At 43.4% G+C, this 26,365-nt stretch overlaps 1 protein-coding gene across 1 annotated transcript in view; it reads right to left on the bottom strand.

Annotated features, from left to right (window-relative positions):
- The window catches only part of RBMS3 (RNA binding motif, single stranded interacting protein 3), a gene marked incomplete at its 5' end in the record, with an annotated part of 435,264 nt that overhangs the window by 88,490 nt on the left and 320,409 nt on the right, over positions 1 to 26,365 (bottom strand). The window contains 2 exons of the mRNA XM_015418391.1: positions 2,296 to 2,392; positions 18,646 to 18,692. Of these exons, the coding sequence (XP_015273877.1) occupies positions 2,296 to 2,392; positions 18,646 to 18,692 (144 nt within the window). The remainder of the gene's footprint in view (positions 1 to 2,295; positions 2,393 to 18,645; positions 18,693 to 26,365) is intronic.

The raw sequence follows: 26,365 nt of genomic DNA, 5'->3' as shown, positions 1-26,365 counted from the left end.
TTGCCTGGCACGCACATCAAGAGAATCAGAATACAATTCAGCAAAGGGCTTCTTTCCCTCTTTTGTTCAAAACAGTTTTTGTCAAATGTGTCTGTTTAGGGCAGAAGTGAAAGTAATGTAGATTTATCACAGGGGTACAGAATGGCTGATCAAGAAAGCATACTGCAGGATACATTATTTATTTATTTGTTTGTTTCATTTAAAACATTTATTAGACGCCTTTCTTCCTTATGGAGCTCAAGGTAGCTACGGTATAGATTAAAAAACACATAAAATACATTAAAACATAAAAAACAATTTAGGTCCCGGTCACACGGGCCAGATATCGCGGGGGGGGGAGGCGTGGCTGTTTGCCCCGCAGCAAAATAACACGCGACTGCGCGACCAGGCATCCCCTCACGGTCCCGTGGTTAGGGGGGAGGTGCCGATCACACGACACGCCAAAGAAGCAGCGCGGCACGGCAAACGGGTTTGTGTCTCTGTTTTTTAACCTGAAGTATGCGCATGCCCCATTGGGTGCCTGTGCGCATCCCTGCAGACTTCGGGGGGAAAAAAACCTTTTCGCAATGGGGCATGGGCGGGCGCCGGATGCCACCGGAAACACGATGAGACGCCTGCCCTTGCCCCGCGGTTTCCGGAAACTAGTACCTCCAAGGGACTAGTTTTTTACCGCGCGTCTTTGGCAGGAAGCCTCGGGTGAGCCACGGGAGCTTTACGCTTCCCAGATGTGGCGGTGAGATCATGCCAGGAAAATCCACCTATCTTCCGTCCCTCTAGCGTGGCTAATGCTCCATGTGACCGGGGCCTTAAAATCACAAATCAGGACTGCTAATAACCAATTGCTGTCCTAAATAAAACTGTCTTCAACTGCCTCCTGAAGATTGACAGTGAGGGGGGGGGGTCAGGCGCACATCCCTGGGGAAATTTCTCCATAATTGTGAGGCTGCCACTGAAAAGGTCCTCTCCTGTGCACCAACCAAACAAATTTCTTTGATTGCTGCCAGAGTCAGAAGGGCCTCCCCCTGTGATCTCAATTCCCCACGGACATCATCATTATGATAGGACAGGGCAGACAGACGATTGCTTTTATACATACAGAAGAGTAGACGTAGAGTAGTGACTGACAAAACAAGAGGATGCTTAGAAAACTGGGTGTTTATCAAAAAATAACCTATGATATGATCAGAAATCTTAAATTTACATTGTCTCCTATAGTCCTGGTTAATTTTCATGTAGCAGTAAGAACCCAAAAAATGAAAATGAACTCTTTTTGTATTTCTTTCTTTTTAAGTACTCGAGGGTACACATTTATTGTTTTCCTATATTCCTAAACACAGACATACACAACTGCAACAAGCAACATATAACCAAGAGACTAATTACAATTTGTTACTATACCTAATCCATCGCTTCATTATTCTCTAATATTTGTTAATATTCTCTAATTTCACTATTATATATTACTACATACTCAAATATTATCTTTGCCATATCAGCTTAATCTTTAACTCCATTCACATTATACCAATCATATAGTCTCTTCCAGGTTTTTTGAAAGCCGCTAGCAGATTTTCAGTGAAAATTGGTGATTTTTTCATGAAAATTTATTCATATGAAATACAAAAAACTCTTTTTGTATTTTATATGAATAAATTTTCATGAAAAAACCCACCAATTTTCACTGAAAATCTGCTAGCGGCTTGTTTTAAACACAGAACTTCACATCAGTAATGACCTGCACAAATTAGGCATTGGTACAGTAATGATATGTGCTGACAACAGAAAGTTTAAACACATCAGTACTGCAAAAAGTCGCTTATAATCATGTAGTACAGGGTCACTGCTTTAAGTCATACTTTTGTTATGTAAGCTGCAATGTAAGTATAAGCGTAATGAAATCTAACTTACTAAAGAGAAATTTAAAAGTACTGTCATTGGACGAAAAGTACAAGCTCTGAACAAACATTTAATGTACGATAGTAACAAAACAAGCATTCATGACAAATTCTACTCATAATGAAACAAAAGCAAAAAAGCTTTCTAAATTTGATAAACATCAGATTATACCAACTGAAAAGATGCGTGTGCTGAAAAGCTGATGGAAAAATGCATGATAACTAATAACTACTGTTGCTTAGAGGAGACTCAAGCCCAGGAAACACTGGAAACCTTGTATTACCAAAGCAGGTACAAAGCCAAACTGAGCAGCTAGGCACCATTTTTTTCTCTTTTGTTAATATGGAAATCATAAACATTGAGTTAGGGATATATGAGGCACATGCAATTCCAACATACCTGATATGTGGAGACAGGGGAAGCAGCAATGAATGGCGTGATAGATGTCTGTGGGATCATGCGGTTTGTTGCAATACTGTACGGTGAGGAATAAAATCTGCAAACAGAAAAACAAAAGGAAAATTCTTGAGATGATGGACTGGCATGCTACAAGGAGCTGTTTCACAGCTATTATCAGTGCAAAACAAAATGGGAACACTTGTGAATTAATTATGGTCAGGTCTTTCCAAAATGGTCTCTCTTAATTTTTACATCTGGTGGTTCTTTGGATCCTGGCTTGAATACTGGGACAGTAACAAAAACATATAAATACATTAAAAATTTCAGTTCTATTTCTTCGGCTTCTGGTAGCCTCAAGGGCAAACAAACACCAGGTAAAATCTATATTCCAAACGGAATAGAACTAACAGCTATAAACCCTGGTTCCTATCAAGCTCAGACTTGAAAATTACTGCAGTACAGTTTAGGAGCTGAAATTTTCAAGTCTGTTATAAAACAGTATTTTTATAGGCTGTGATAGTGATTCTCAGATAATATAGTCTCTTTGTAGTCAGATGATATATAGAGTCCCTTTGAACAAAAGCAAGGGACATGAAGGTTTACTGATGAAGGTTAAAGCAGGATTACAGCTGAACATCCAGCAGACAAAAGAAATGACTACTGGGGGGATTACATAGCACAAGGCTGACAACGAAGACATTAAAATAGTTAATGATGCTCTGTTCCTTGGCTCAATCATCAACCAAAAGGAAGACTGCAACCAAGAAACCAGAAGGAGATTGAGACGGGGAAGGGCAGCCATGAAGCATCTAGAAAAGACCCTTAAGGATGAGTCGCTGGCAACCAAGATAATCCATACTATGGTATTCTCCATTAGTATGTATGAATGTGAAAGTTGGACAATGAAGAGAGCTCACAGAAAGAAAAGAAAAATGGAAGCTAAAATGACCAAACTGAATACTTTGGTCACATTATGAGACAAGAAGAGTCATTGGAAAAGACAATAATGCTAGGAAAAGTTGAAGGCAGCAGGGAAAGATGGAAGGCCCAACATGAGATGGACTAATTCAATCAAGGAAGACACAGCACTCAGTTTGCAAGACCTGAGCAGGGCTGTTAACAATAGGACATTTTGGAGGTCATTAATTCATAGGGTCTGTATAAATTGGAAGCAATTTCACAGCAGTTAACAGACATGCTAGGAACATGTATTATGAAAACATGATAAAAAATGCAAGCAGAATATACCCTAACTTTATGAATTTTGGATAACTAAAACCACCCAAGATTCTTGGACCATTCCTTACAAAGGAAAATAAGATTATGTTCTCTCCCCCGTTAACCCCATTAAAAATACAGGATCAATGACAGGACTGGAATAAAATGAAACAGAAAGAAACTCTGCCTGATAAGGTTGCTAACTTTGGCTTGGGAAATTTCTAGAGATTTTGGGGCAGTGCCTAGGGAGGACTACTGCCTGACCCATATGGATCCCGGCCCCCCCGTCCAGAAGGAGACTCCCTTGGTTTGGAGTGGGCTTCTCCACCACCAGCCAGCTGGCCAGTGGGGGGGAAATCCCACCCCAAATGACATTTTTGGGCCATTTTCGGTAAAACCAGAGGTGCCACCCCGAATGTGATGACGTCAACTGGGAGTGATATCATCATGCCAGAAATGTTTCATGGGAATGCTCTGGTATTTGGACAAACTCTATGGTTTTGAGGGCAAAAAAACAGAGTTTTGCCTAAATACCAGAACATCCTCACATGACACTTCTGGCGCAATGATGTCACTTGCAGGTGATGTCATTGTCAAGGTTTCTCTCTCTCACCCCAGTCCAGGGATGGGGAGAGAAACCAGGAACAATTAAACAAACGCCAGGAGAATGTCTGTACACGCTCCAGGCTTTATCGGTAGTCTGCCACCAGGATCTCTCTTTAACCAGTTCCACGCCAAAGCTCAGGAGCAGAGATCCCAAACTCCTTCTTGCTTTATTGGACTGACCCACTTTACCAGCTCTGCACCAGGGCTGCAAACAATAAAGTACCACAGTGGTAGCCTCCTTAGGCGAACGGCTTTAGACACAAGATTCAGTCTTAGAGATCAGGTTGCAACAGAGGAAACAGGTCCAGATAATATTGATTATATATTATCTTTATTCAGTGCACAAGCATGCATATAACATGAGACTAGCAAAAGATAAGAAACAAAAGATATCTATAGCTTGTTCAGCTCTAGCTATACGATAGAGGTAGTTCATAGTTACCAGGCTGGTGTGCAAATAGTCCAAGGTCTCACCAGGGAATCTTGAAGAGAAACCCCATAGTTTTGTGGGCAGCTAGTCCAGCTTGGCTGCCTAACAGTCTCACTCCATGTTAACAGCAAACAGTCAATCCAAAAGAACCCTTTGTTTCCAGAGAAGAATTCCCTTAACTCTCCTTACTCCTCTGTTTCCCATATGGATAACTGCAGATATACCCCCCCCCCATCACCACCAGGTATGGCCATTTACCCAATAGTGAGAGAGTGGGAAGGTGTTCCAATCTCTGGTTACCATGCGTTTTCAGGCAAGGTATGTTTTGATTGGCTCAGAGTTGGGCATCCCACTCCAGGCTCTTCTATTGACCATATGTCATGTCAGGGAATGCTTTTGATGTGCTAATGTATGTCAGCAAGCTGCCATAGGGTGGTGTGTTTTTTTCTACATGTTACATTGTACTCGATCCATCCCCCCCTGTATCTCCCTGTGTAGGTGTTTACTTTCTTTTGCTTGCTACATCTGCGGAACTGCTCAAGGTCATCCAGCTGGAGGTGGGATGGAGTTATGGCGTTGCTTGGCTTATTATGTATCTCATGCCTGAGAACTGAACTTGTGTTTATGTTGTAGAACCGTTGTGTTCCCAAGGAATTGGGCACCAGTTTTATCTGCATTCCCGCCAGCGGGAATTGGACTCATTGGTCCTAACCTGGTTCAAGTTCCTTTATTATGTTTCCCTATGGGGTCTGTAGTCATTCCTAACAATTCATGTGTTCCTGAGCTAACCATCGCTTTATAATAAATTTAACTTTGATCTTCAAACGTGGATTTATTTCGAATGCATGGGGAATCGGACAATGTACTGGGCATAGCTAGTCCCATGCTTGGGAAGGCGCTGGCAAGTCGCTCTCTCTTGGCAGAGGTATCAAAGTGTCTTGTATATGGAGATGCGGCCTGGCCATCTGGCAAGCCATTTGCACAGGTGACAAGAATCACACGGTAGTGTTACCAGCTAGGGCCATCTGGCCCAAGCAGGGAGGATTTTAGAAAAGCCTTTTTCTATACAGTCATCACGTTGGGGACATCACACAACATCCACCCACCTCCCAGAATGCTCCGCAAAGCCCCCCAGTGGCAGAGGTAAGGAACCTGGCAACCCTACTGACCCACCACTGTGTTTTGAGGGCTCTCATCCCAAACAGGAGAAGAAGCTGACCTAGTTCCATTACTGTGGAGAAGAGGATTATTTGGCTTTTCCTCTGCAAAGGAGGACTGGATATTTCAGAAGGAATTATAACCAGGACAGTGGTGACTGACAACCAAAAAGAACAATCTGATGAACTCCGCTTGTGATCACACAAATCATAAGCCACAAATGTGTGGACTTATGGAATGAATACTTAACATAAATTACTGTTGTGTAACAGAATGAACTCATTTGTGATTTACTGACATATTGACTATTGAACTGAATTGAATGATTTAAAATTAGAGCCTTGGGGAGCACTGGAGAAGCAAGTTACTGGATTACTGGAGAAGCAAAATTATAAAAATATGTATGAGAAATAAAGGAATAGTGTAAAAAATTTGTCGGTTAACTGAAATTAGAAATGAAGTTAACTGAAGTTAGAAACCTAGAGAAGTTTATGACAAAATAACTGCTCAAGAACTCTGCATAGAACAGAATACACAGAAAGATATTGTTACCAAGCTGAGAGCAAGAGCTGAAGAATTACATCAGAAGTCAGAAAATACAATCAGAAGCTCAGAGGAATTCCTGAGGAGATCAAATATTAAAATTGAGTACTACTTGGAAAGACCACTTTTCAATAGTTTTGGGCTTGGAGCCCAAACATGAAAGAAGAGAGTGAATTCAAGGACTATCTGTAAATATGTAAGAATCAGATACAGAAGAAAATTGCTTAACTGAAGAGGGAGAAGGTAGAAGTTATCTTAATATTTAAAGAGGGATGCAACATTATGACCTTTATTCAAAGGTGCAAACTGACTAATTAAAGATGATTTACATATGTCAGTTGAACTGTGCATTATTGATAAAAATTTCAGATATATTTTAATATGAGCAAGAATCAATATATCTGATTCTTAATGTGGCCAAATCTGTGGATACTTAAATCCAGAGACTGAACCTATGTACAGACAGGACAGATCTTTCTACAAACCTGAAAAACAGAAACATCTGAAATTAAAAACAAAACACAATAACAAACATTTGAGGTTAACTGTCACCCCAAATAATAGAAGCAGCACTTACATTTTTAAGAAATGAATGCCCTCAGTGGTTGTTGCTAGGGAACCATAACAATATTACCAGATGTCAAGCCTTGGTTTTTGTCAGTAAAAGGCAGAGGGAGTAGCAGAGCACTTTCCAGGGTTGTTTGGGCCTTTAATGGAGGACTCTTCAGCAGTGTTCCCTCTAAGCTGAGTTAGTGTGAGTTAGCTCACAGTTTTTAAGCCTCCAGCTCACAGATTTTTGTCTTAACTCAGGAAGGATGGCTCCAGAGCAAACTAATTTATGCAGTAGCCAAATTGCTCACTCACAACTTTAATGCCAGTAGCTCACAAAGTAAAATTTTTGCTCACAAGACTCCATAGCTTAAAGGGAGAATTGCTCTTCAGGGCCAGGCCCAAGAGCAACCACTGGTTGACTTGCTGCCACCCAACTTGCATGATCCTTGGTGCTTGGGGGGGGCAACAGTGGGAGGGCTTCTAATGTCCTGGCCTCACTGGTGGACCTCCTGATGGCACCTGGTATTTTTGGCCACTGTGTGACAGAGTGTTGGACTAGATGGGCCTTTGGCCTGATCCAACATTGGCGTCTCTTATGTTCTTATGATCCACCAGTCCCAATTGCTTGCTACTGTTCAACGACAGCCACCCCATGAAAGCCAGCATAGTGCATTGGTTAAGAGTTACAGACTAGGATCAGAGAATTTTAAAATTACTACACATTATTGTATTAATCAGAGAACCCAATTTGATATCACAATTCCTAGTAAACTTGGACAATCCTGTTTTTTTAAAGCACAAGGCAGAACATTTACTCTTATTACAGAATTATATTTGAGTGTCTGGTAGTAAGGTTAATAAGCCTAGCTGCGGTCACACGAGGAGTTTACTACAATATAGTGGTGTTACATTTGTGGATTTAAAGAGCACAATCACTCCACAACATCTGCATTCTGTGCCCCTGTCATTGGCACCCCATGTTGCCCCACTTAGAAAGTGGAGTAATAAGGCACTGGGGAAAGTCCAGTATTAAGTGATGTCAGCGCTTCCACCCTGTATTTCACGACATCTGAACCCCCTGTTATCAGCACATATCACCTCCTTTGGGACATTTGTTTTTTTGGATCAGGTAGATATGTGTGCATAAGTACACAATCGCCCCTGGCATTTTCAATCACTGTGGCCAATAGTCATTCTGGATTGGGAGTACCTGGGGGTGTTGTTTTCCAGTGACAAATCCACCCAACCCCTCGCTCCTGTTTCTGTCTCAGAGTCTGGGAGCATCCCATTATTGACACAAGGGTAAATGCACTGACCTCAATGGGACTACTCTAATCTAAATCTGCACTCCCCCTCCCATGTATTCCACAGAAGAGAGGGCAAGGGAAGGAAGCTGAGAGGGGCTGGAGTACTTGGAAGAGAGATTGTAGAGCTGTCAAAAAGGAACCCGAGCTTTGGATACATGCTTATGCATATGGGTGAAAGACCAAAAAAAAGAAAAAAGAAAGCCAAAACAATCTTAATGACTGACCATGGGGCGAGCACATAGTTAAGCCAGTTCAGGGTGGGATGTCTGATCAAAACTTTCCACAATTATTTAAACCGCTGAAAACAGAAGTGCTGCCAGATCGCACCAAGCCTCCAGTGTGACCGCAGCCCTTGTCTGAGGACATATCAAGATACTGTTTGATTTGTTGGAAAGATAAAAATACAACACTTTGAGGTAAATAATGCAGGCAGGATGAAGTTTTTTTTAACAGAACACAATCATAGCAAATTACCAAATGGATTGTAAGGGATTAAAATGCAGTATAAAATTTACCCTGACTAGACTCTGGTAGAATATCACTTACCAAAACAAATGTATTACCCTAAGTCCTCGTCCTCTCCTTAGAAACCTGTATGCCTATTCTTATCCTAACAGACTTTACCTTCCAAGCACTGCAAGAGTGGCAACACGTACGCCTTGCAGGCTATTGGTAAATGAGGCATGCGGGTACCATCTATCTTGGATACCAGGAGGCAGTTAGGTTGGCTAAAATGACTGACTAGGTGGTTTGTGAAATGTAAAATACTTTGTATTTGAGCAATGAAGGCCTTGATAGCCCACTAAAGTAAATAGTATGATATTTCTGGAAGCAAAAGAATGATCAACAAACCATGTGAAAAGCTTGGCTGACATATAAAAAAAAGCTATTATCTGGTCTATATTCATGAATGGCCTACTATTATAATGAATTTAATCTAGCTTGTCTATATGGTGATTCTGGGGTTTTTTTGTATTTGGAAAAGACTTCGGTTCAGCAAAATAAAAGACTTGATTTAAAATGATATAGTCATCTCATGCTGAGATATGCTGTCTAAAATATTCCCATCCAGACTATCTCGGTTTCAGTATTTTCAACTCAGATCATCTAGTTAATAAGGACAAAATATGGCCCTTTGAGGAACAGCTTGAATTTAAAATTCTAATTACTGCAATGTATTGAAAGGTATGGTAGGTTAAAACAGAGAAGCCATTTCTGGAATTGAACACTATACTAAAAAAAGTATTTAAAAATAGGTGAAGGACCATAGCCCTGAATGATAGTTGGGAATGGATCTTGAGTCCCTACATATTAAGTGAAAATAATACAACTTCTGGTGCTGTAAACATATACAGATTTTATGCACATACTTTGGCCTTATCTGTTGATGTGCTAAAGGAGACCGACTGCCTGTAATGTAAGGAGGAAATTAAGAACTGCCTGAATTTGCCATACCTTGGATGGTAACTTGACTCCTCTATTTCGAGTGTCTGAAGAAGGTTTTAATTTCTGTTTTGTAAACTGTCATGTAAACTGTGTATACAAACAATTAAAACTGGAGAGATAAAATGGTAGAACATGCGATCATGGCCAAATTAACAAATTATATAAATGAAAGACCAGTCAGAGAATTTGAAAATAAAATGGGAACATTACTATGCTTACTATGCTTATTATAAGTAAACATGAAAAATGAGCTACTTATATTAAAGTTACTATGTTTATGACTCTGGTTGCAAAAAAAAGTAGACAATAAAATAAAATAATGTTTTTTATTTGTATTTTTTCATCAGTATAATGATAGCTTAGGCACTAATATAACTGCACTATATAATTAAGGTTATTTATACCATTGTAGTATTATCTATAAGTGTTCTCTGAAATAATGCTACATTCAACACCATAAAAATAGTTTTTGACGTATATATGAACCTAGTTTATTGTTATCTAACAATTAATATTAATAGTAACTAATGATAATAAATGCTAGGTTTTAATACTAAATGTATACAATATATAAAAACCTTCGGAATACTATGTATTTAAATGTTTATGTTAAATGCTCTATATTTACTCTAATGTTGATAATCCTTGTTATGAATAAGTTATATTATAATATCTATATCTCCCTTTCCCCTTGTTTTTCTGTATCCCTATTTTAATTTAAAATAATAATAATTAAAAAACTACTAAAATAAACTTTGGTTTTGTTAGCTGTCTTGAGCATACTGATGGAAATATGGGATCTCAATTCAATAAATGAGTTCATGAATAATCTATTGTATAGAAATAATCGAGTAACTTCTTTACCAGAGGCTCTTGTTATGATTTTTCAAGACAACTTTTAAGGAATAAGTAACAATGATTAGGAAATGTAGTTAACAGTGTTGATTGTTGCATCCTGGAAAAGGACTGAATGACCACCATTATTGGATTTGTTTTTCTGGATATGAAACATTGCATTTATTTGTAATGCATGAGCTCAACTGCCCCCAGCAAGCAATCAGTAGGTCCTCAATGTGGACCAGGGCTAGGGTATGACAGAAAAGAGGGGGGAGTTTAACATGTTCATATGCATGGTTTCTTTGATCATAAATGATGTCTTCCCCTGCTCCTTTAAGCCTGCCCCCTTTAGGAATGGGGGATCATAGCTTGGTGGAAGATCACCTGCTGTGGACATAGATCCCAGGCTCAGCCCCAGCATTTCCATTTGAAAAATGATCTGGTAACAGATGATGTGGAAGGCCTCTACATGAAGTCCAACAGCAAAAAAACAACAACAAAAAAACAGTCACAGCAGAAAATATTGATCATGTGTTTATGTGCACTTACAAGATTTTTGAGGTGGTGCTATGGCTCAGTGGTAGATCATCTACTTTGCGTGCATAAAATCCCAGGTACAATCCCTAGCATTTCCAGCTAAAATGGGTCAGGTAGGAGGTGATATAAAACACCTTGACCTAAGACCTTGCAGAGCGGCTGCCAGTCAGGCAGTAGGCAATATTGACCTTGATAGACCAAGGGTCTGACTTGAGCTAAAGCAGGATCATGTTTTCATGTGCTTCTACAAGGCTTTCAAACAGCCAGATGCAATGGTGTTAGGGGAAGAATTAACCTTTCTCCCAAACTGCAACCTTGATTTATATTGGCCCCCAAGGGAACCAGTCACAGGACCGCAACATCATATTATTTTGACTCTTGGCTCATGCAACAAAAGGAATATTAGAGACGAAGTAAGGGTTTTTTTTGGCGGGGGGATGTTAGTAATTAAAGCACATCCAATTAATTTAGAAAAACGTATCTAATTGTATGAAGATGGAGGTGGAAAGGAACAGAAAGGTCGACAATTCTTTTCAGTATCAAACAAGATTTTAGAATATCATGGCAGCATGCTAGACTATGAAAGGGGCAAACAGAATAAAATACAATATATTTCCATTTTTATTTTCGAACTGCCTGTTGTTGTTGTTGTTGTTCAGTCGCACAGTCGAGTCCGACTCTTTGCGACCCCATGGACCAGCTCCCGCCAGGCCCTCCTGTCTTCCGCTGTCCTCTGAAGTTGGCTCAATTTCATGTTCGTTGCGTCGATGACACTGTCCAACCATCTCATCCTTTGCCGTCCCCGTCTTCTTTGACCTTCAATCTTTCCCAGCATCAGGGTCTTCTCCAGTGAGTGCTCCCTTCTCATTTGGTGGCCAAAGTATTTGAGCTTCAGTTTCATTATCTGGCCTTCCAGGGAACAGTCAGGGTTGATTTCTTTTAGGATTGACTGATTTGATCTTCTTGCAGTCCAAGGGACTCTCAAGAGTCTTCTCCAGCACCATAGTTCAAAAGAATCTATTCTTCGGCGCTCGGCGAACTGCCTGTATAACTTGACAACTCAGATTTGTGGATTTAGTCTTCAGTTGGAGCATCATAGCATTTTGCAGGTGTCCTCTTTATGAGGTAATGAATAGGAAGAGGGACACATTTCACATTCCATTGGTGCTCAGTGGGCACTGAAAAAAGTCTCTTATTGAAAACAAAAGGGATTTAGTAAGCACTTATGCTTGCTCAACTCACCAGTTGCATTGGCAAGTTGTACAGATTTCCCTGTGCTGACTACTAACAGTGACACAGGTCCCCCTTTAAAAAAAACACACCAGAAGAATCAAGGCAAGGTGTTCATACTAAATGAAGCTGATCAAGTACCAGACTGATAACTGGAATTTACTAAGTAATGTATGGGGGGGGGGAAGTAACAAGTAAAAACAAAGCTCATATATAACAAGTCCATAACAATGTAGTTTTGTTTTTTAATTCTCAAATCCTTTCCAGAACAGTGCTGGTGACATTTTCACTCACTAGGACACTAAAAACACTGTCACTCAGAGCTATGTAGATGGAAGATTGTTCAGGCTTTTAAAAAAGAAAGATAAGGGGAAACCTCATATTTGAAGCATCTCAAAAATCTATTTTCTTGAATTCAATCAGTTACTCCAACACTTGCAGAACTTGATACGCTGTGAGTAATTTCCTTGTCTACAACAGAGATGCAGTTAACTAAACAGAAGCTTATGGAATATATACACTAACATGATGCACTTTGAAGAATCATATTCTCACCGAAGAGGCCACAGGAAGCAGATTAACGGAGGATAGGTCCATCAGTGGTTGCCAGCCATGCTGTCTAAAAGAAGTCTCCATATTCAGAGGTAGTAAACCTTTGAACACAAGGGCCAGGAGACAATATCAGTAAGGCCTCGCCTCTCTGCCCTGTTGCTAGCCCTCCCGAGTAACTGGTTGACCACTGTATGATATAGGGTTGCCAAACCCCCCGGTTTGCCAGGGGTCCCCCATTTTGGGGGGTTCTACCTGCCGCCAACCAGATGGGAATCCCCGCCCCCAACACCCACAGCCACCCCTCTCCCTTCTCTCTTGAGAGAGAGGGGTGGCTGCCTTTAAGTTCATGGAACCCGCGTTTCCTCCCAAGCCCGATCTCCGCTTGAGATCAGGCTTGCAGGGAAATGTCAGCTCCATGCACTTAAAAGGGAAACGCTGGCTCTTTGCTCTTAAAGGGGAAACGCCAGCTCCGTGTACTTAAAAGGGAAACGCCGGCAACTTCAAGTGCAGGAAACTGGCGTTTCTGGAGATCGGGCGCACGGGGGGGGGGGCGGACGTCCCACCCCCTCCAGGAACGCCCCCAAAGTCCCTCGCTGGGGGCGGAAGATGGACTTGGCAACCCTGGTATGAGTCAGGATGCTGGACTAGATGAATCACTGGTCTGATCCAGTATAGCTCTTCTTATGTTCTTATGACAAAAAAGACAGTTGTTCTCAACTCTCATGTCAAGGTCTTTTCAATGTAATAATGTGAAAATGTTCTCATATAGGACGAAGAGATGAACAACTTCCTGAAACTTAAGCAAAACAATAACATTTTTTTTGCTATTGTAGCATAAGAAGAATGCATAATCTGACCAAGTGTTCTATGTACTTTGAAAGTTTTATGTGTTCTCTCTAGCTGAAAAGCTTGCATAGCAATCTAGTGTAGTGGTTAGAATGGAAAAACCTACTTTATACTCCCTCTTTACCATGAACCATCAGAGACAGACATATGAATGCTTATTTAAGAAACATGAACACATGAAGTTGCCTTATAGTGAATCAGACCCTTGGTCCATCAAGGTCAGTATTGTCTTCTCTGACTGGCAGTGGCTCTCCAGGGTGCCAGGCTGAGGTCTTTCACATCACCTACAACCTGATCCTTTTAACTGGAAATGTCGGAGATTGAACCTGGGACCTTCTGCCTGTCAAGCAGATGCTCTACCACTGAGTCACGGTCCCTTTCCTCCTTCTGTCAAAAAGATACCACATTTGGCTACAGATTGTCACTGGGAAGTGTACTGGTTGCCAAGTGAGTACCGTTTGCCATGCCCAAATCTCATGAACCCGTGGCAGCCCCAGTAGCATTTCCTCCGTTCCCACACAACAGAATCTCTGTGTAAACTTTTTAAAGGGTGCCAGTCTAGCTTTTTAAAAAAATGGCCAAGAGGAGCAAGGTTCCCCTTCTTCCCAACCACACTTCAGTTCAATTAATCTTTGGGATGGGGTGGACAACACACAACACTCCAACCCGATTGTGTCTCTGGGTGTGCTGGGGAATGGGAGAAACAGTGTCAATTGCTCCCCCCCTGCCATATCTTCTACCATCCATTTAGGGCATCAGGCTAAAACCGAGCATCCATACATGCATTCCAGTGTGCACAGACCCATTTACATGGTCAACTTCTAATAAAATCCAGGTATCAACTGGGTAGTCTGATCCCAACCATGTTGGATGTTATGCATGGAAATATTTAATACATTCAGAACAGCAGTCAAAGGCAAGGTAAGGCAGACACACTGGCTGGATGGGGAGGCATCATGTTTGCCACCACACTTAAGTAGGATCTGAATTATCTGACACCTTGTTTCTTATAAATTTTCTTTATTTACCTCATTTATTCTTGCCAATGGGGACTTAATGAGGTCCACATCATTATCCTCTCCCACATTTTATCTTTACAGCAACCCTGTGGGGTACATTAGGGTGAGAGTGTATGACTGGCCCAAGGTCACCCAACAAGCTTCCATGGCAGAGTGGCGATATGAACCTGAGTCTCCCAGATTCTAGTCTGACATGCTAACCCCTACTCCATGCTGGCTCTTTTTTGATGCACCAGGTGGCCAGACTTCCCCTTCCTTTAAAGCACAGATGCGCTAACTACATTTCCCCCCTTTTGTCCCTAACACACTTTTGACACGAGGATTAATTGATAAAAGAAGAAGAAGAAGAGATTGGATTTATACCCTGCCCTTCACTACCCAAAGGTGTCTCAGAGCGGCTTACAAACTCCTTTCCCTTCCCCTCCCCACAACAGACACCCTGTGAGGTAGGTGGGGCTGAGAGAGCTCTTGACAGAAACTGCTCTTTTTCAAGAACAGCTCTGACAGAACTATGGCTTGCCCAAGGTCATCCAGCCAGGTGCAAGTGGAGGAGTGGGGAATCAAACCCGGTTCTCCCAGATTAGAGTCTGCACACTTAACCACTACACCAAAAGATGAGCCACACATGAAGATTCTAGTGAATCAATTGATGAGACATGGTTATGCTTCCTGTAATGTATTTGAGACTGAAAGAGAGAACTTTTAAACATCTTGGAAATATATTTAAATGTGTCTCTAACATCTGCTGCACTAGTGCTGATCCCTGTCTCAGGACCGATTCACATGACACAAAGGCTCTGTGACTGCCCTGAAGACTTTGGGTAAGTCCTTGTGGACTTTGTAAGAAGGGAATGGGCCCCATATGATTGGATTCAGTGAACTATGAATTGGATGATTTCTGTTTTCCTTGTAACCCCCTGGACCCTCTAAGCTGCTCCTGAGGGTCTGAAGACCACTGGAAAGAGACTGAAATATACAATAGGGGCTGCATTTCTGGGATAACATGGCAGAAATCAGCCTTCTACTTGCATGAGCTCTTCCATCAATGGAGTTCCATCAGTGGAGTTCCATCAATGGAGTTTGGGCCTGGGACAACTTCTGCTATTTTGTACTTCTTGCTGCAGTCTCATTTTATTTCCCACTTAGATTCTGAGACCTTTTTGGCTTCAGGATGGAATGCATATGAGGTGCAGGAGATTCCAATTGAAAGGGAGAAGATTTCTTCCATGAATTTGGTCCACTTGTGGTTGATTGCCTCAACCCTGTATGTTTTCAGTAAGTGGCTCAATGTCTTCTGCATAGATTTTCTCGGAAGACAGTCACTGTTTCTCTTACCACAGGGGAAACCTGCCTCTAAATAGATTAAAGGCTCATAGTGTATTCCCTACATTTTCTAGAGACAATTCACACACAAATCTCAACAATGTTGAGTGGTGACTGAAGTGTCAAACTAGAACCCAGAGATCCAAGTTGAAGTCCCCACTGTTGTGAAGATCACTGGGTTATCTCTCAGTTTAACCTCAATTAACCCAGGTTTCTGTGAAGATACTGCTTTGAGCACAATTTTTTTAAAATGTAACAATAAATAAAACTATTGCAAAAGAACTCCACAATAAGTGTACATTTAAAAAGTCAGATGCACATTTTGCTATTGCAAAATGAAAGTTAGTCCTTAACAGCAGAAAGCTATGTGGATGACACATATGGAAGTGTATTTACTATAATGGTACATCCCAAGCATAATTACTAATCTTTGATATACTAAAATGGCTATATTTGATTTATACATACAGACTGCAAAGGCAGATTTAAAGAATTATATCTTAATATACAACAAAATTCTGCAAGACAGATTATTGTTGATATCTAACAGACAGCTCACTTATTTCTATTTCTGCTTTTTCGAGAGGGGAAACCCACATTTGGAGATTCCATCATTCTTAGTTCTGCATAGGGCTGCACTTTTATGTCAAGAATTTCAATGAAGTTATTTTCCTACCAGACTGTACAATGCCATGGCCTCATAGTTATCCAAATGAAACTAGGGTTGCCAGACCTGCCTCCTGGTGGAGGTGGGGGTCTCCTGCTGCCAGGTGCCACCATCCCACCACCAATCAGGTGGCTGGTGGGGGGGACTTACCTGAAAAAGAGGGAGATCCAGCCGACATGCAGTGATGTGTCAATGCCCATGTGACCTGAAAGTGATGTCATCATATTGGGGTGACACTCTGGTATTTGGGCAAAAACTCTATGGTAGAAGCCAAATTTACAATACAGTTTTTGCCCAAATACCAGTGTCACCCCGATGCCCTTGACGTGTTGATACTATTTCCGGGTCACGTGAGCAGTGACAGAGGCACATTGCTGCACATCAGCTGGGCCTCCCTCCTGCTCCTGGTAAGTCCCACCATCCCCCACCAGTTGTCAAGAGGGACCTGGCAAACCTACATGAAACAAACACAATTCTATCACTCTGCGTGCCTACAAGTAGTACTGGGGGAAAAAGCTTCTCAATAGTATCCTGGGCTAACACAATGATTAAATATAACCCAACTTGATTACGGCAGAGAATTACATTGCAGTAGCTGGTTTAGGAAAGGCCCATTGAAGCCAACAAATCTCTTTCACAGTATAACAGATGAGTAATTAAAAAAAAAACACACGGCCAGGCTGTTGGGAGACATCTCTACTGTAGTCCAGCAATAGTGTGGAAAGGAAAGATCCATCAAGAAGTTGATGTCCGGCACATCCTCCATGCATGGGGAAAGTCTGGGAGAGGATTTCTTTTGGCACTGGAGATTAGAAATCAGAACTGACAAAACCCCTGCAAGACTGCATGGCAGGCACCACAGTTGGTTTCTGTTCTAGTCTGTAAAGTGTTCTACAAATGATACAGATAAGAATCGTGAAGATTCGTTTTCTTACTCAGTTTTTTAATTCCCCCTCTTCAAATATCCAGCCTGATGAAGGTTCTGGAGAACCTGAAAGTTTGTACAGTTTCATGCTGTTTGGGGTTGCCCTAATACATGGCTTCTATTTTTGAACAGTCCTATATGAAGGGAGCAATCCAAAGCACGCAAACTCGGTGATAAGTCCTATTTGATCCCTCAGGGCTTGCTCCCAGAAAAGTGATCTTAGGAGTGCAGCCTAAGTCTCTTTATACCTGGAAAGAAGCTTTTTGTGGCAGAACCAAAGGCCAATGTTGCCATGTTACATGTTGCCATGTATTTAGCTTCTAAGACCTGGATATCTCAAGCCTACTTCACAGCAGCAGAGTCACTCACTGTGAATACAGCTGTATTTAAGAAGAAGAGAAGAGAGCCAGCACTCGAAGTGAGGGAAAAGGTTTATGGAGTAAAAATACTTCAGTCACAGTACGGTTTTCAAACATGAATCTCTCCTTTGGTAGAGGAATACGTGTGTATAGGTCTTGCCTCTTCGCCTTCGAGGAAAATCAAGGAAGCAGTATCCCAAGGGGAAATGCACTAGCAAATCACCAATGTTTCAGAATGACCGAGCATCTAGTGTGTGTGTAAAAGTGATGTCAAGTTACAGCTGACTTATGGTGACCTTATTGGGTTTTCAAAGCAAAAGACTAACAGGGGTGGTTTCTATTGCTTGCCTCTGCATATCAACCCTGAAATTCCTTGGTGGTCTCCCATCCAAATACTAACCAGGGCATCTACTCTAAACAAAATGCAGTTCCTTTTAGAAGACAGAGAATGAAATTAGGCTTCAGAGGGCACCCTTAGGAACCCTGACTCCCCCCCAAAAAAACAATTTTGAAGCTACTTTGGAGCATGCCTGCCTCCCTCTGGCCAAGTGAGGCAACTATCCAATTCCAGAGTGGTGACAGTACTCAGGAAAGGGGCATGCGGTTTCCCCCATACGACATTAAAAACCTAAGCACGAAAGAAAAATGATGTGGGGGAAAACTTCATCAAGCAGATGCTACAAACAATAGGATGTAAAAAGAAAAAAAAAGCAAAATTATCACCCATGCATGACAGTTTGGATCATATATGGTTACAATCATAGTTTAGGCTTTAAAGAAAAACATGCTACTTACCCATTCTGTATAGCAGCTGTGGGGTCGTATGTCAAGGCCATGCCAGCCTGCACACAGTTAGGGGGGAAAACAGAATGTTATTCTTTTGGTATCACATGCATACACACCAGCCGATGACAAAGGGGGGGGGATTAGTGAATTCCAAATTCCTTTTTGTATAACAGTCTCTAGGTATTTCTTTTAACTTCAAATAAGTTGACGTCAACTAAGATTTTATGCATTGAAACAAGAAGCAGGATAAATATTATTCCATTTATTTCCAAGGATTTTTCTCTCCTCCTACTGTCCAGCTGAGTGTATCAAGCATTAAAAATACTAAATTTGTAGACAGTGAGTTGGATCCAAAGGCTCCAATGTATTGCTGGTAGAAGGGTTTTTTCCAGTTCAAGGCTGTTCCTCCACTGAAACCAGAATGTTGCACCACTGTAAAGCACCTTACACCAAACTAAAGCTCCACCAGTAGTGGAATATATGGTTGCCAGCCCCAGGTTGGGAAATACCTGGAGATTTTGTGGGTGGAACCTGAGAAGGGCAGGGTTTGGGGAGGGGAAAGACCTCAGCCCCTTCCAAAGGGGCCATTTTCTCCAGGTGAACTGATCTCTGTCACCTGGAGATCAGTTGTAAGCTCAGGAGATTTCCAGACACCATCTGGAGGTTGGCAACCCTAGTGGAACCCAGTCCCAGAATAGCATTGGTTTTGGTTTGTATATATTGTAGGCTATAAAAATTATAGCTTACAGAAACAAGGCTTGGAGTTAGGGTTGTCAGGTCCCCTCATCACTCTGGTGGGGAGGTCTGGGTCTCCTCAATGTGATGATGTCACCTGGAAGTGATGTCATCATGCCAGGGACACTGCACAGGGATACTCTAGTTTAAGGGGAAAACTCTATGGTAAAACCGGTTTAAACCCATAGAATTTTGCCCTTAGGCCAGAGTGTTCCCGCATGATGTCCCCAGTGTGATTATGTCACTTCTGGATGATGTCATCATGTCAGGGAAGTCACGTAGGGATGTGGCTGTTTGGGGGTGGGGTTTCCCCTGCTGGCCAGCTGGCCAGCTGGCCATGGTGGGGAGAAGCCCCCAAACCAGGGGAACCCCCACCCGACCTGGGAACTGGCAAGCCTACTTGGAGTCCAAATTCTTCATGCCATTCTCATCAGCCTTGTGCCAATTTTTCATGAAAATAGTTCAGTGACATGAACGGCTTTCTCTTCTGATTGACAGTGCATCAAACCAAAGTAACGCTGTTTCATCAAAAGCATGTCAGCTTTGCATATGCTGGTGCCGCTCTGTGCCTTGGAAGAGTGAAAGTGAAACCCCTTCTTAAAGCCAAAACACTCACTAACTTAAGTGTAGGGTCAACTCTTGAAGGGCTGGTGACACGGTGCATAATGAAGACTGAAAACACTGGTAAATGGGACAGTCTATGAACCAGAAGACCAACCAGGAAGCGAAAAACAGATGAGAGGCAACTAATAGGGATCCAGTATCTAATAATCCTTGGGCAGAAAAGAGCAAACAATGTACAGAAACCATTTAGTAATGGGGGGGGGGTGTAAGATAGAAAAGGATTGAACAGGAAAAATTAAACAGAAAAAGAAAAGTCCTCTGACAACAAATAGTCCAAATGACAAGCTCTTTGAAGAATAAAAGAAAGGAACCCATAAGCCAAATGAGATTTGGTTTGTTAAGCATTCATCTAATAAAATAAGCTTTGCTCAGCAGGTTTTTTTAGTTAGCTTTCCTTTGATAATTTATGGCAGTTCAAACCGAACAAAATATACCACACTACTTTTTTTAAAAAAAGACTTACAAGTTTTTTTTAAATTAAACAATAAATCAAACCTTTTGATGTGAGATGTTTTGAGCACACAAGAAGCAGAATGTTCTTCCTAGCAGAACAGGCTGAGAGAACCTCACTCTGGTAAACATACTCAAACAGTGAAAAGCTATAAATGTAAGATCTGCAGGCTTACATCAGGACTGTATGTGCAGGTGCAGGTTAAGATCTGAATAAAATGGCAGGGAGGTATGATTCCTGGCAATGAATTATTTGATGTTAAAGTAAAAAGTAAACAAAATTATGTCCAAGGAAATTGTATGAGGACAATAGTGGCAAAAGTTTATATTGCAATCTGAATTTGAATATCCAAGGCCTCAGTTTTGACTCTGTTTTCACAACTAAATAAAAAAGAAATCTTGCAGCACCTTGAATGCCAATAAAATGTATTCGAGCATAAACGCCCACATGTCAGAGCTCCAATGCATCTAGATTACTTGTGAGCTCTGACCCACAAAAGCTTGTGCTGGAGTAAATGTTGTTAGTCTTTAAAGTGCCACTGGACTTCTGTTATATTTTGCTGCTACACACTAACACCCAACTAGATTTTTCACAGTCATCGTTATTCAAACTCCTGTTACTTTTTTTGTCTTGACTGATACCAAGAGAAACAACAGCAAAACTAGGGCTATATATCCTGCATACCAAAAGTTCTTGCAGTGTTACAACAGAAGGCCAGTAAAACTGCTTCTCGTTCCAAAAGGTATAAACCACCATCTGTGTTTTGTCCAGTGAATCTGCCTATGAGTTATGACATGGATAGATACTGTAGCTGTTGTCCTAAAGACAATTAGGAGGAAGCAGATTCTACCCAAACCAATAAAACTCAAGGCCTGGTCAATGCATTTAGATCTGAAAGATAGTGATAATTTCTTCTAAGCCAAGGAATTTCCTGTACTACAATCTATTTTACAGAGCTCCCGCCCGCCCGGCAACACTGATGGTGGGCAGGGGCTGTTTTGCCGCCCCAAAGATTGGGGACAGCAATAGAGCTAGGATGCTATGCATCCTGATGTGGCGGGGGGCATAGCCAGCTGTTTCAAAGGGCAAGGCTCCGCTTAGGGTTGCCAAATCTAAATCGCCCGGGAGCGGGGGGCTCCCGGACGATGTCGGAGTTGTGCGCGCGCGGGGGTGCTCGTCACCCGGAAGTGACGTCGCACGCTGGGGGCGGGGACACGCCATTTGAGGGGAAAACAAAGAGTTTTCCCCTCAAATGACGTGGCCCCGCCCCCAGCGTGCGACGTCACTTCCGGGTGACGCGCACGCGGGGGTGGGGTTTCCCCCGGGACCTGATTCCGGCGCACCGGAAATCGGGGCTCCGAAGCGGGGGATTCCCCGCCCCCGGCTGCATTTGGCAGCCCTAGCTCCGCTCCCGCCTTGGCAGTTGCTCTGCGTGCTCACTTGTTAGAAGCACGGAGAGGAGAGCTGCTGGGGCCACCTGTTACGGCCTTTTCTTGCAGTGGTGGCTGCCTGATTTTGGTGGCAACCCGAGTCCGGCTGCAGGGAGCATTGGGTTGCAGTGGTGATCTCTGGGCAGCGGCGGCGGTACCCCTCGATGTGGGAGCAGCAGGGCCACATCTGCGGCTGAGATAGGGGGCCGTGCCGGCAGCTTGATTAGCTGGACTGCGGCGGCGGTCTGGGTTTTAAAATCTGAGGAGGCTCGCGGCTTCAAGACTGCTTGCTGTGGTGCCTCACTGTTTGTAATAATAATTTTAAAAAACCCTCACACACACCGCCCCCTGGGGTTTGGCTACGATGGGGCTATCCACATCCAAGTTTGGGGTTTGCAAATCCGGGGGTTGTTTCCTATGACACAGTATCAGCAGGTGCCATACCATCTGGCGATTTGCGCTGCCCCTAGGGGATCACCTTTCTATCGCCATGAAGGAAAAGATCCTTAAGGGTGAATATTTACGTTATTATATTGGGAATTAGGGAAAAAAGACAAGGAAGACCTTGATGAGTGGGAAAAGGAATGCTTGAAGAGGCGGGTTGTTGATAGAACTTGGGCAAACTGGTTCCTGGGGTTTTTAATAGACGCAACAGTGATTGCTAGGCACCATCCATGGAGAGCGGTTGCACTGCTCCAATACATGGGCATTATTTATAAGGCGGTCACTGATTTCCCAAGCCCGGTGTGGTCACAGTATGATGAAGAGTTTCGTATGCATGTGGCCATGAATCCGGCCATGATGTGGGATTGGATACACCCAGACTTATGGCTTCAGTTTATGTCCACGACTAAGTCATCGGGGGCTGAGAGGTTGCATAGCGGACAGTCTGTTCGAAAGCCTCAGGGTCAGTCGGCCACCCGCGCCCAGGCAGGGCAGGCAGTTCAGCGACACCCGCTTTGTTGGGAATTCACCTCCCAGGGGATGTGTGGGCGCAAACCCTGTTCCTTCCAACATGAGTGCCTGTTATGTGCAGGGCCCCATGCATTCTCTGCCCTAAACCAAAAGGTCGGGGTGGTGGTAGAGGAGGAAAGCGTCCTAGAGGAGGTGGGGGCTACAACCCCCCTTCTGACAAAGGGATCTAGCCTAATTAGTATAGAAGTTTGGGAGCGTTGGTTGTGGGATTACCCGAACCGGCAAGATCATGTTTACCTACTGGAACTTTTCATGTTGGGGTTTAGGATACCTTTCCAAGAATGTAGGACTCTGTACATGGTTCCTAACTTGAAATCAGTTCAGGGTATGGAACACAAAGGGAGAAAATTGCCAAGGAATGTGCAGACGGTAGAGTCCTTGGTCCTTTTCCTTCCCCCCTAGTTGGAAATTTGAGGGTTTCCCCTTTGTGTTGTGCTGAAGAAGGCACCTGGAGAATATTGCCTCATTCACCACTTATCCTATCTACGTGGAGAGTCGGTGAATGACGGGATACCAGAGGAGTTATGTTTTGTTAGGTACACGTCCTTTGATCAGGCCCTGCGCAGCTGTGGACAGGGAGCGGAATTGGCAAAATGTGACATTAAGTCAGCCTTCTGCCTCCTTCCTGTCCACCCAGCCAACTTCGAGCTCCTGGTATTTGCTTTTGAGGGCAAATTCTACATGGATAGGGCTCCTCCGATGGGGTGCTCAGTGTCCTGTGCTGCTTTTGAGAGGTTCAGTTCCTTTCTGGAATGGGCCTTGCATTACAGGACGGGTCTCTGCAGTACCGCCCATTACCTTGATGATTTTTTATTGGCAGGCAACAGGGGTAAGGGTCAATGTGCTTTTTTGCTGTCCAGCTTCATCAATCTGGCAAGGGAGCTGGGTGTTCCCCTTGCCCAGGGCAAAACCGAAGGCCCTACCCCCATTGTGACTTTCCTGGTAATAAAAATTGACACGGTGGGGCAGTTCTGCAGATTGCCTGTAGATAAATTAACTGCGCTGCAGGCATTAATAGACACAGCTAGAGTGAAGAATAAGATAACCTTGCTGGAGTTATAGCAGTTGGTCAGCCACCTCAACTTTGCATGCAAAGTTGTGGCACCCGGCAGGGCTTTTGTTAGGAGACTGTGAGTCTATGAAGGGTCTATGTCTTCCCCATTATAGGACTAGGTTCACCAAGGGGATGTGGGATGACCTCCTTGTATGGAAGCAATTTTTAGATTCATACAACAGGGTGTCCTTTTGGCGTGAGGACCTCCTAGTCGAAGCTGAGCTGTAGGTTGCTGAAGGTTCCTCCAGTTTTGGAGTATATTTTGGGGGCACTGGTATGTTGGGGACTGGCCTGAGGAATGGTTCCAGGCAGGGTGGGTCAAAGACCTCACCTTCCTGGAATTTTGTCCGATTGTCGCAGCAGTGTGGATTTGGTCATGGGAATTTGCCAATCACACCATCCACTTCTGGTGTGACAACATGTCTTACAGTGCACGTAATCAACTCCTTGACGTCTAAGTCCCCCAGGGTCATGGCTCTGGTCAGAGCCTTCACTCTACAGTGTTTGCATAATAATATAATGTTCAAGGCTAGGCATGTGCCGGGAGTCAATAACAGGGTCACTGACGCTCTCTTTCAAAAACAGATGGAGAGATTCCGTCAGCTGGCTCCAGAAGCCAACCAGTTCCCGGTGTGAATGCCAGTCGAGGTGTGGCAGATTGGCGGGCTGAGGTCGATAGGGCAATGAGCTTGGCTCTTGCCCCTTCCACACGCAGAGTTTATATGAGGGTGGTAAGCAATTCCTGTCCTTAATGGAGGGAGCAGGCCTGTGGCATATTTGGCCCATACCTGTTCCTCATTTGATGCAATTTTGTGTGAAGCTGAGAGGTGAGGGCCAGTCAGCACGTTCCATCAGGGCTAAGCTGTCTTCGCTGGCCTATACCAGCAAGATGTCTAGATATGTAGACAAGATGGGCAACTTCCGTATTCAGAAGATGCTCAAGGGCTGGTCCAGGGAGAGCGGCATGGTAGCTGACACCAGAGAACCTTTGACCCCAGCAATACTGAGGGGGCTCAAGGCTCAGTGGCACACATTGTGCACAGCATGGACTTGTGGGCAGCTCATCAGGCCAGGAGGAAACCCAGCGGTTCTCAGCTTGGCCTTAGTGAATGGGCAAATGTAGAAGGGTTGGGAACGAGGTGCATGTGATGGCCCGCACTCCTTCCCCTGCTATTTGACAAGAGGAAGGGGCCTCCTCCCCACGCCCTGTTAATACACTCGGGGGGCAATGACCTGGGTCTGATGAAGGGCAAGGCCCTTGTGTTGCAAGCTGAGGTGGACCTTGCGAGGATAAGAGTAAGGTGGCCTGGTGTGGCGGAACTTGGGGGACCCCACGTGTATTGACCATGGCAGACGTAAAGTTAATAGGCAACTGAGAAAGGCCATGGACGCTGGGTTGGGTATGTTTTTGCCACACCCCAATATACGGGTCATGTTTCAGGACCTGTATAGGACTGACGGGGTGCATTTGTCTGACAAGGGCAATGGGATATTTTTACAGGACTTGCAGCATGGGATTAGGTTGGCATTAGGATGCTGAGTGGGGAGCAAAGGCCAAAGCAGAGGCTTGGCCTTGGCTGTCACAGGTTTGTGCAAGCAAGAAAATGGAACTGGTGAGCAGCTTACGGCATATCCCGTTAGGGAACAGGGGGTCATCAGGAACTGCCTTCGGATTTTAGGGTCCTGGGTGGGGAATGGTGATCACCTCTGGGAACCTTTTAGGGCAGGCTCCTCCCTGCAAGCTGAAAGGCTTCAGGGGTAGGCACTCCTAGGGGGCAACCAGTTTGCTGGGCTGCTGGTCACGAGCCAGAGAGTTGGCTCACGGCCGGAGCTGGGTGACCCGCCCTTCAAGGGCAAGGGGGTTGGTCAGGGACGCCTGCCTTGCCTGTTCCATGCTTTCTTAGTTGCTATTGCTGCAATGTTCTGTTAAATAGTTAATAAAGTGGCCCTTGTTTAATTCCAAATCGTTGTCTGTCTCATTATTCTGGTGGGGGGGGGGATGGCTTTATGTTCATTTACTCAGCTGTATTCTCCTTCACACACACATGCAGACATTTGTGATTTATTTCCCAATTGGTTTAAGGTTAAACAATTAAAATAATTAGACTACATAACCATGACTATACCGTATTTGCAATAAAACCCTTGATGTTTCACTGATGCTATGAATATGGATTGTTCAGAATTATAGTACTAAAAGATGACAGCTCTCATGCACACTTATACTCTAGAGTTGCAAACTCTGAAATTGGAAATTCCTGGAGATTTGAGGGTGGATCCTGAGGAGGGTGGGGTGGAGAGAGCAGGAACCTCAGCATGGTGAATACCTTAGAGTCAACCTCCCAGAGCAGTCATCTTCTCCAAGGGAAATGATCTCTGTAATTCTGAGAGATCTCAAGGCCCCATCTGGGGATTGGCAACCCTACGACATCCTGACAGCCAATCTAATCACTAACTTTA

This window comes from Gekko japonicus, unplaced genomic scaffold (genome assembly GCF_001447785.1).
Source record: "Gekko japonicus isolate JY-2015 unplaced genomic scaffold, Gekko_japonicus_V1.1 scaffold106, whole genome shotgun sequence".
NCBI classification, from domain to species: Eukaryota; Metazoa; Chordata; class Lepidosauria; order Squamata; family Gekkonidae; genus Gekko; species Gekko japonicus.
Note: the sequence above shows the minus strand (reverse complement) of the source record. Positions and strands in the feature narration are given on the sequence as shown.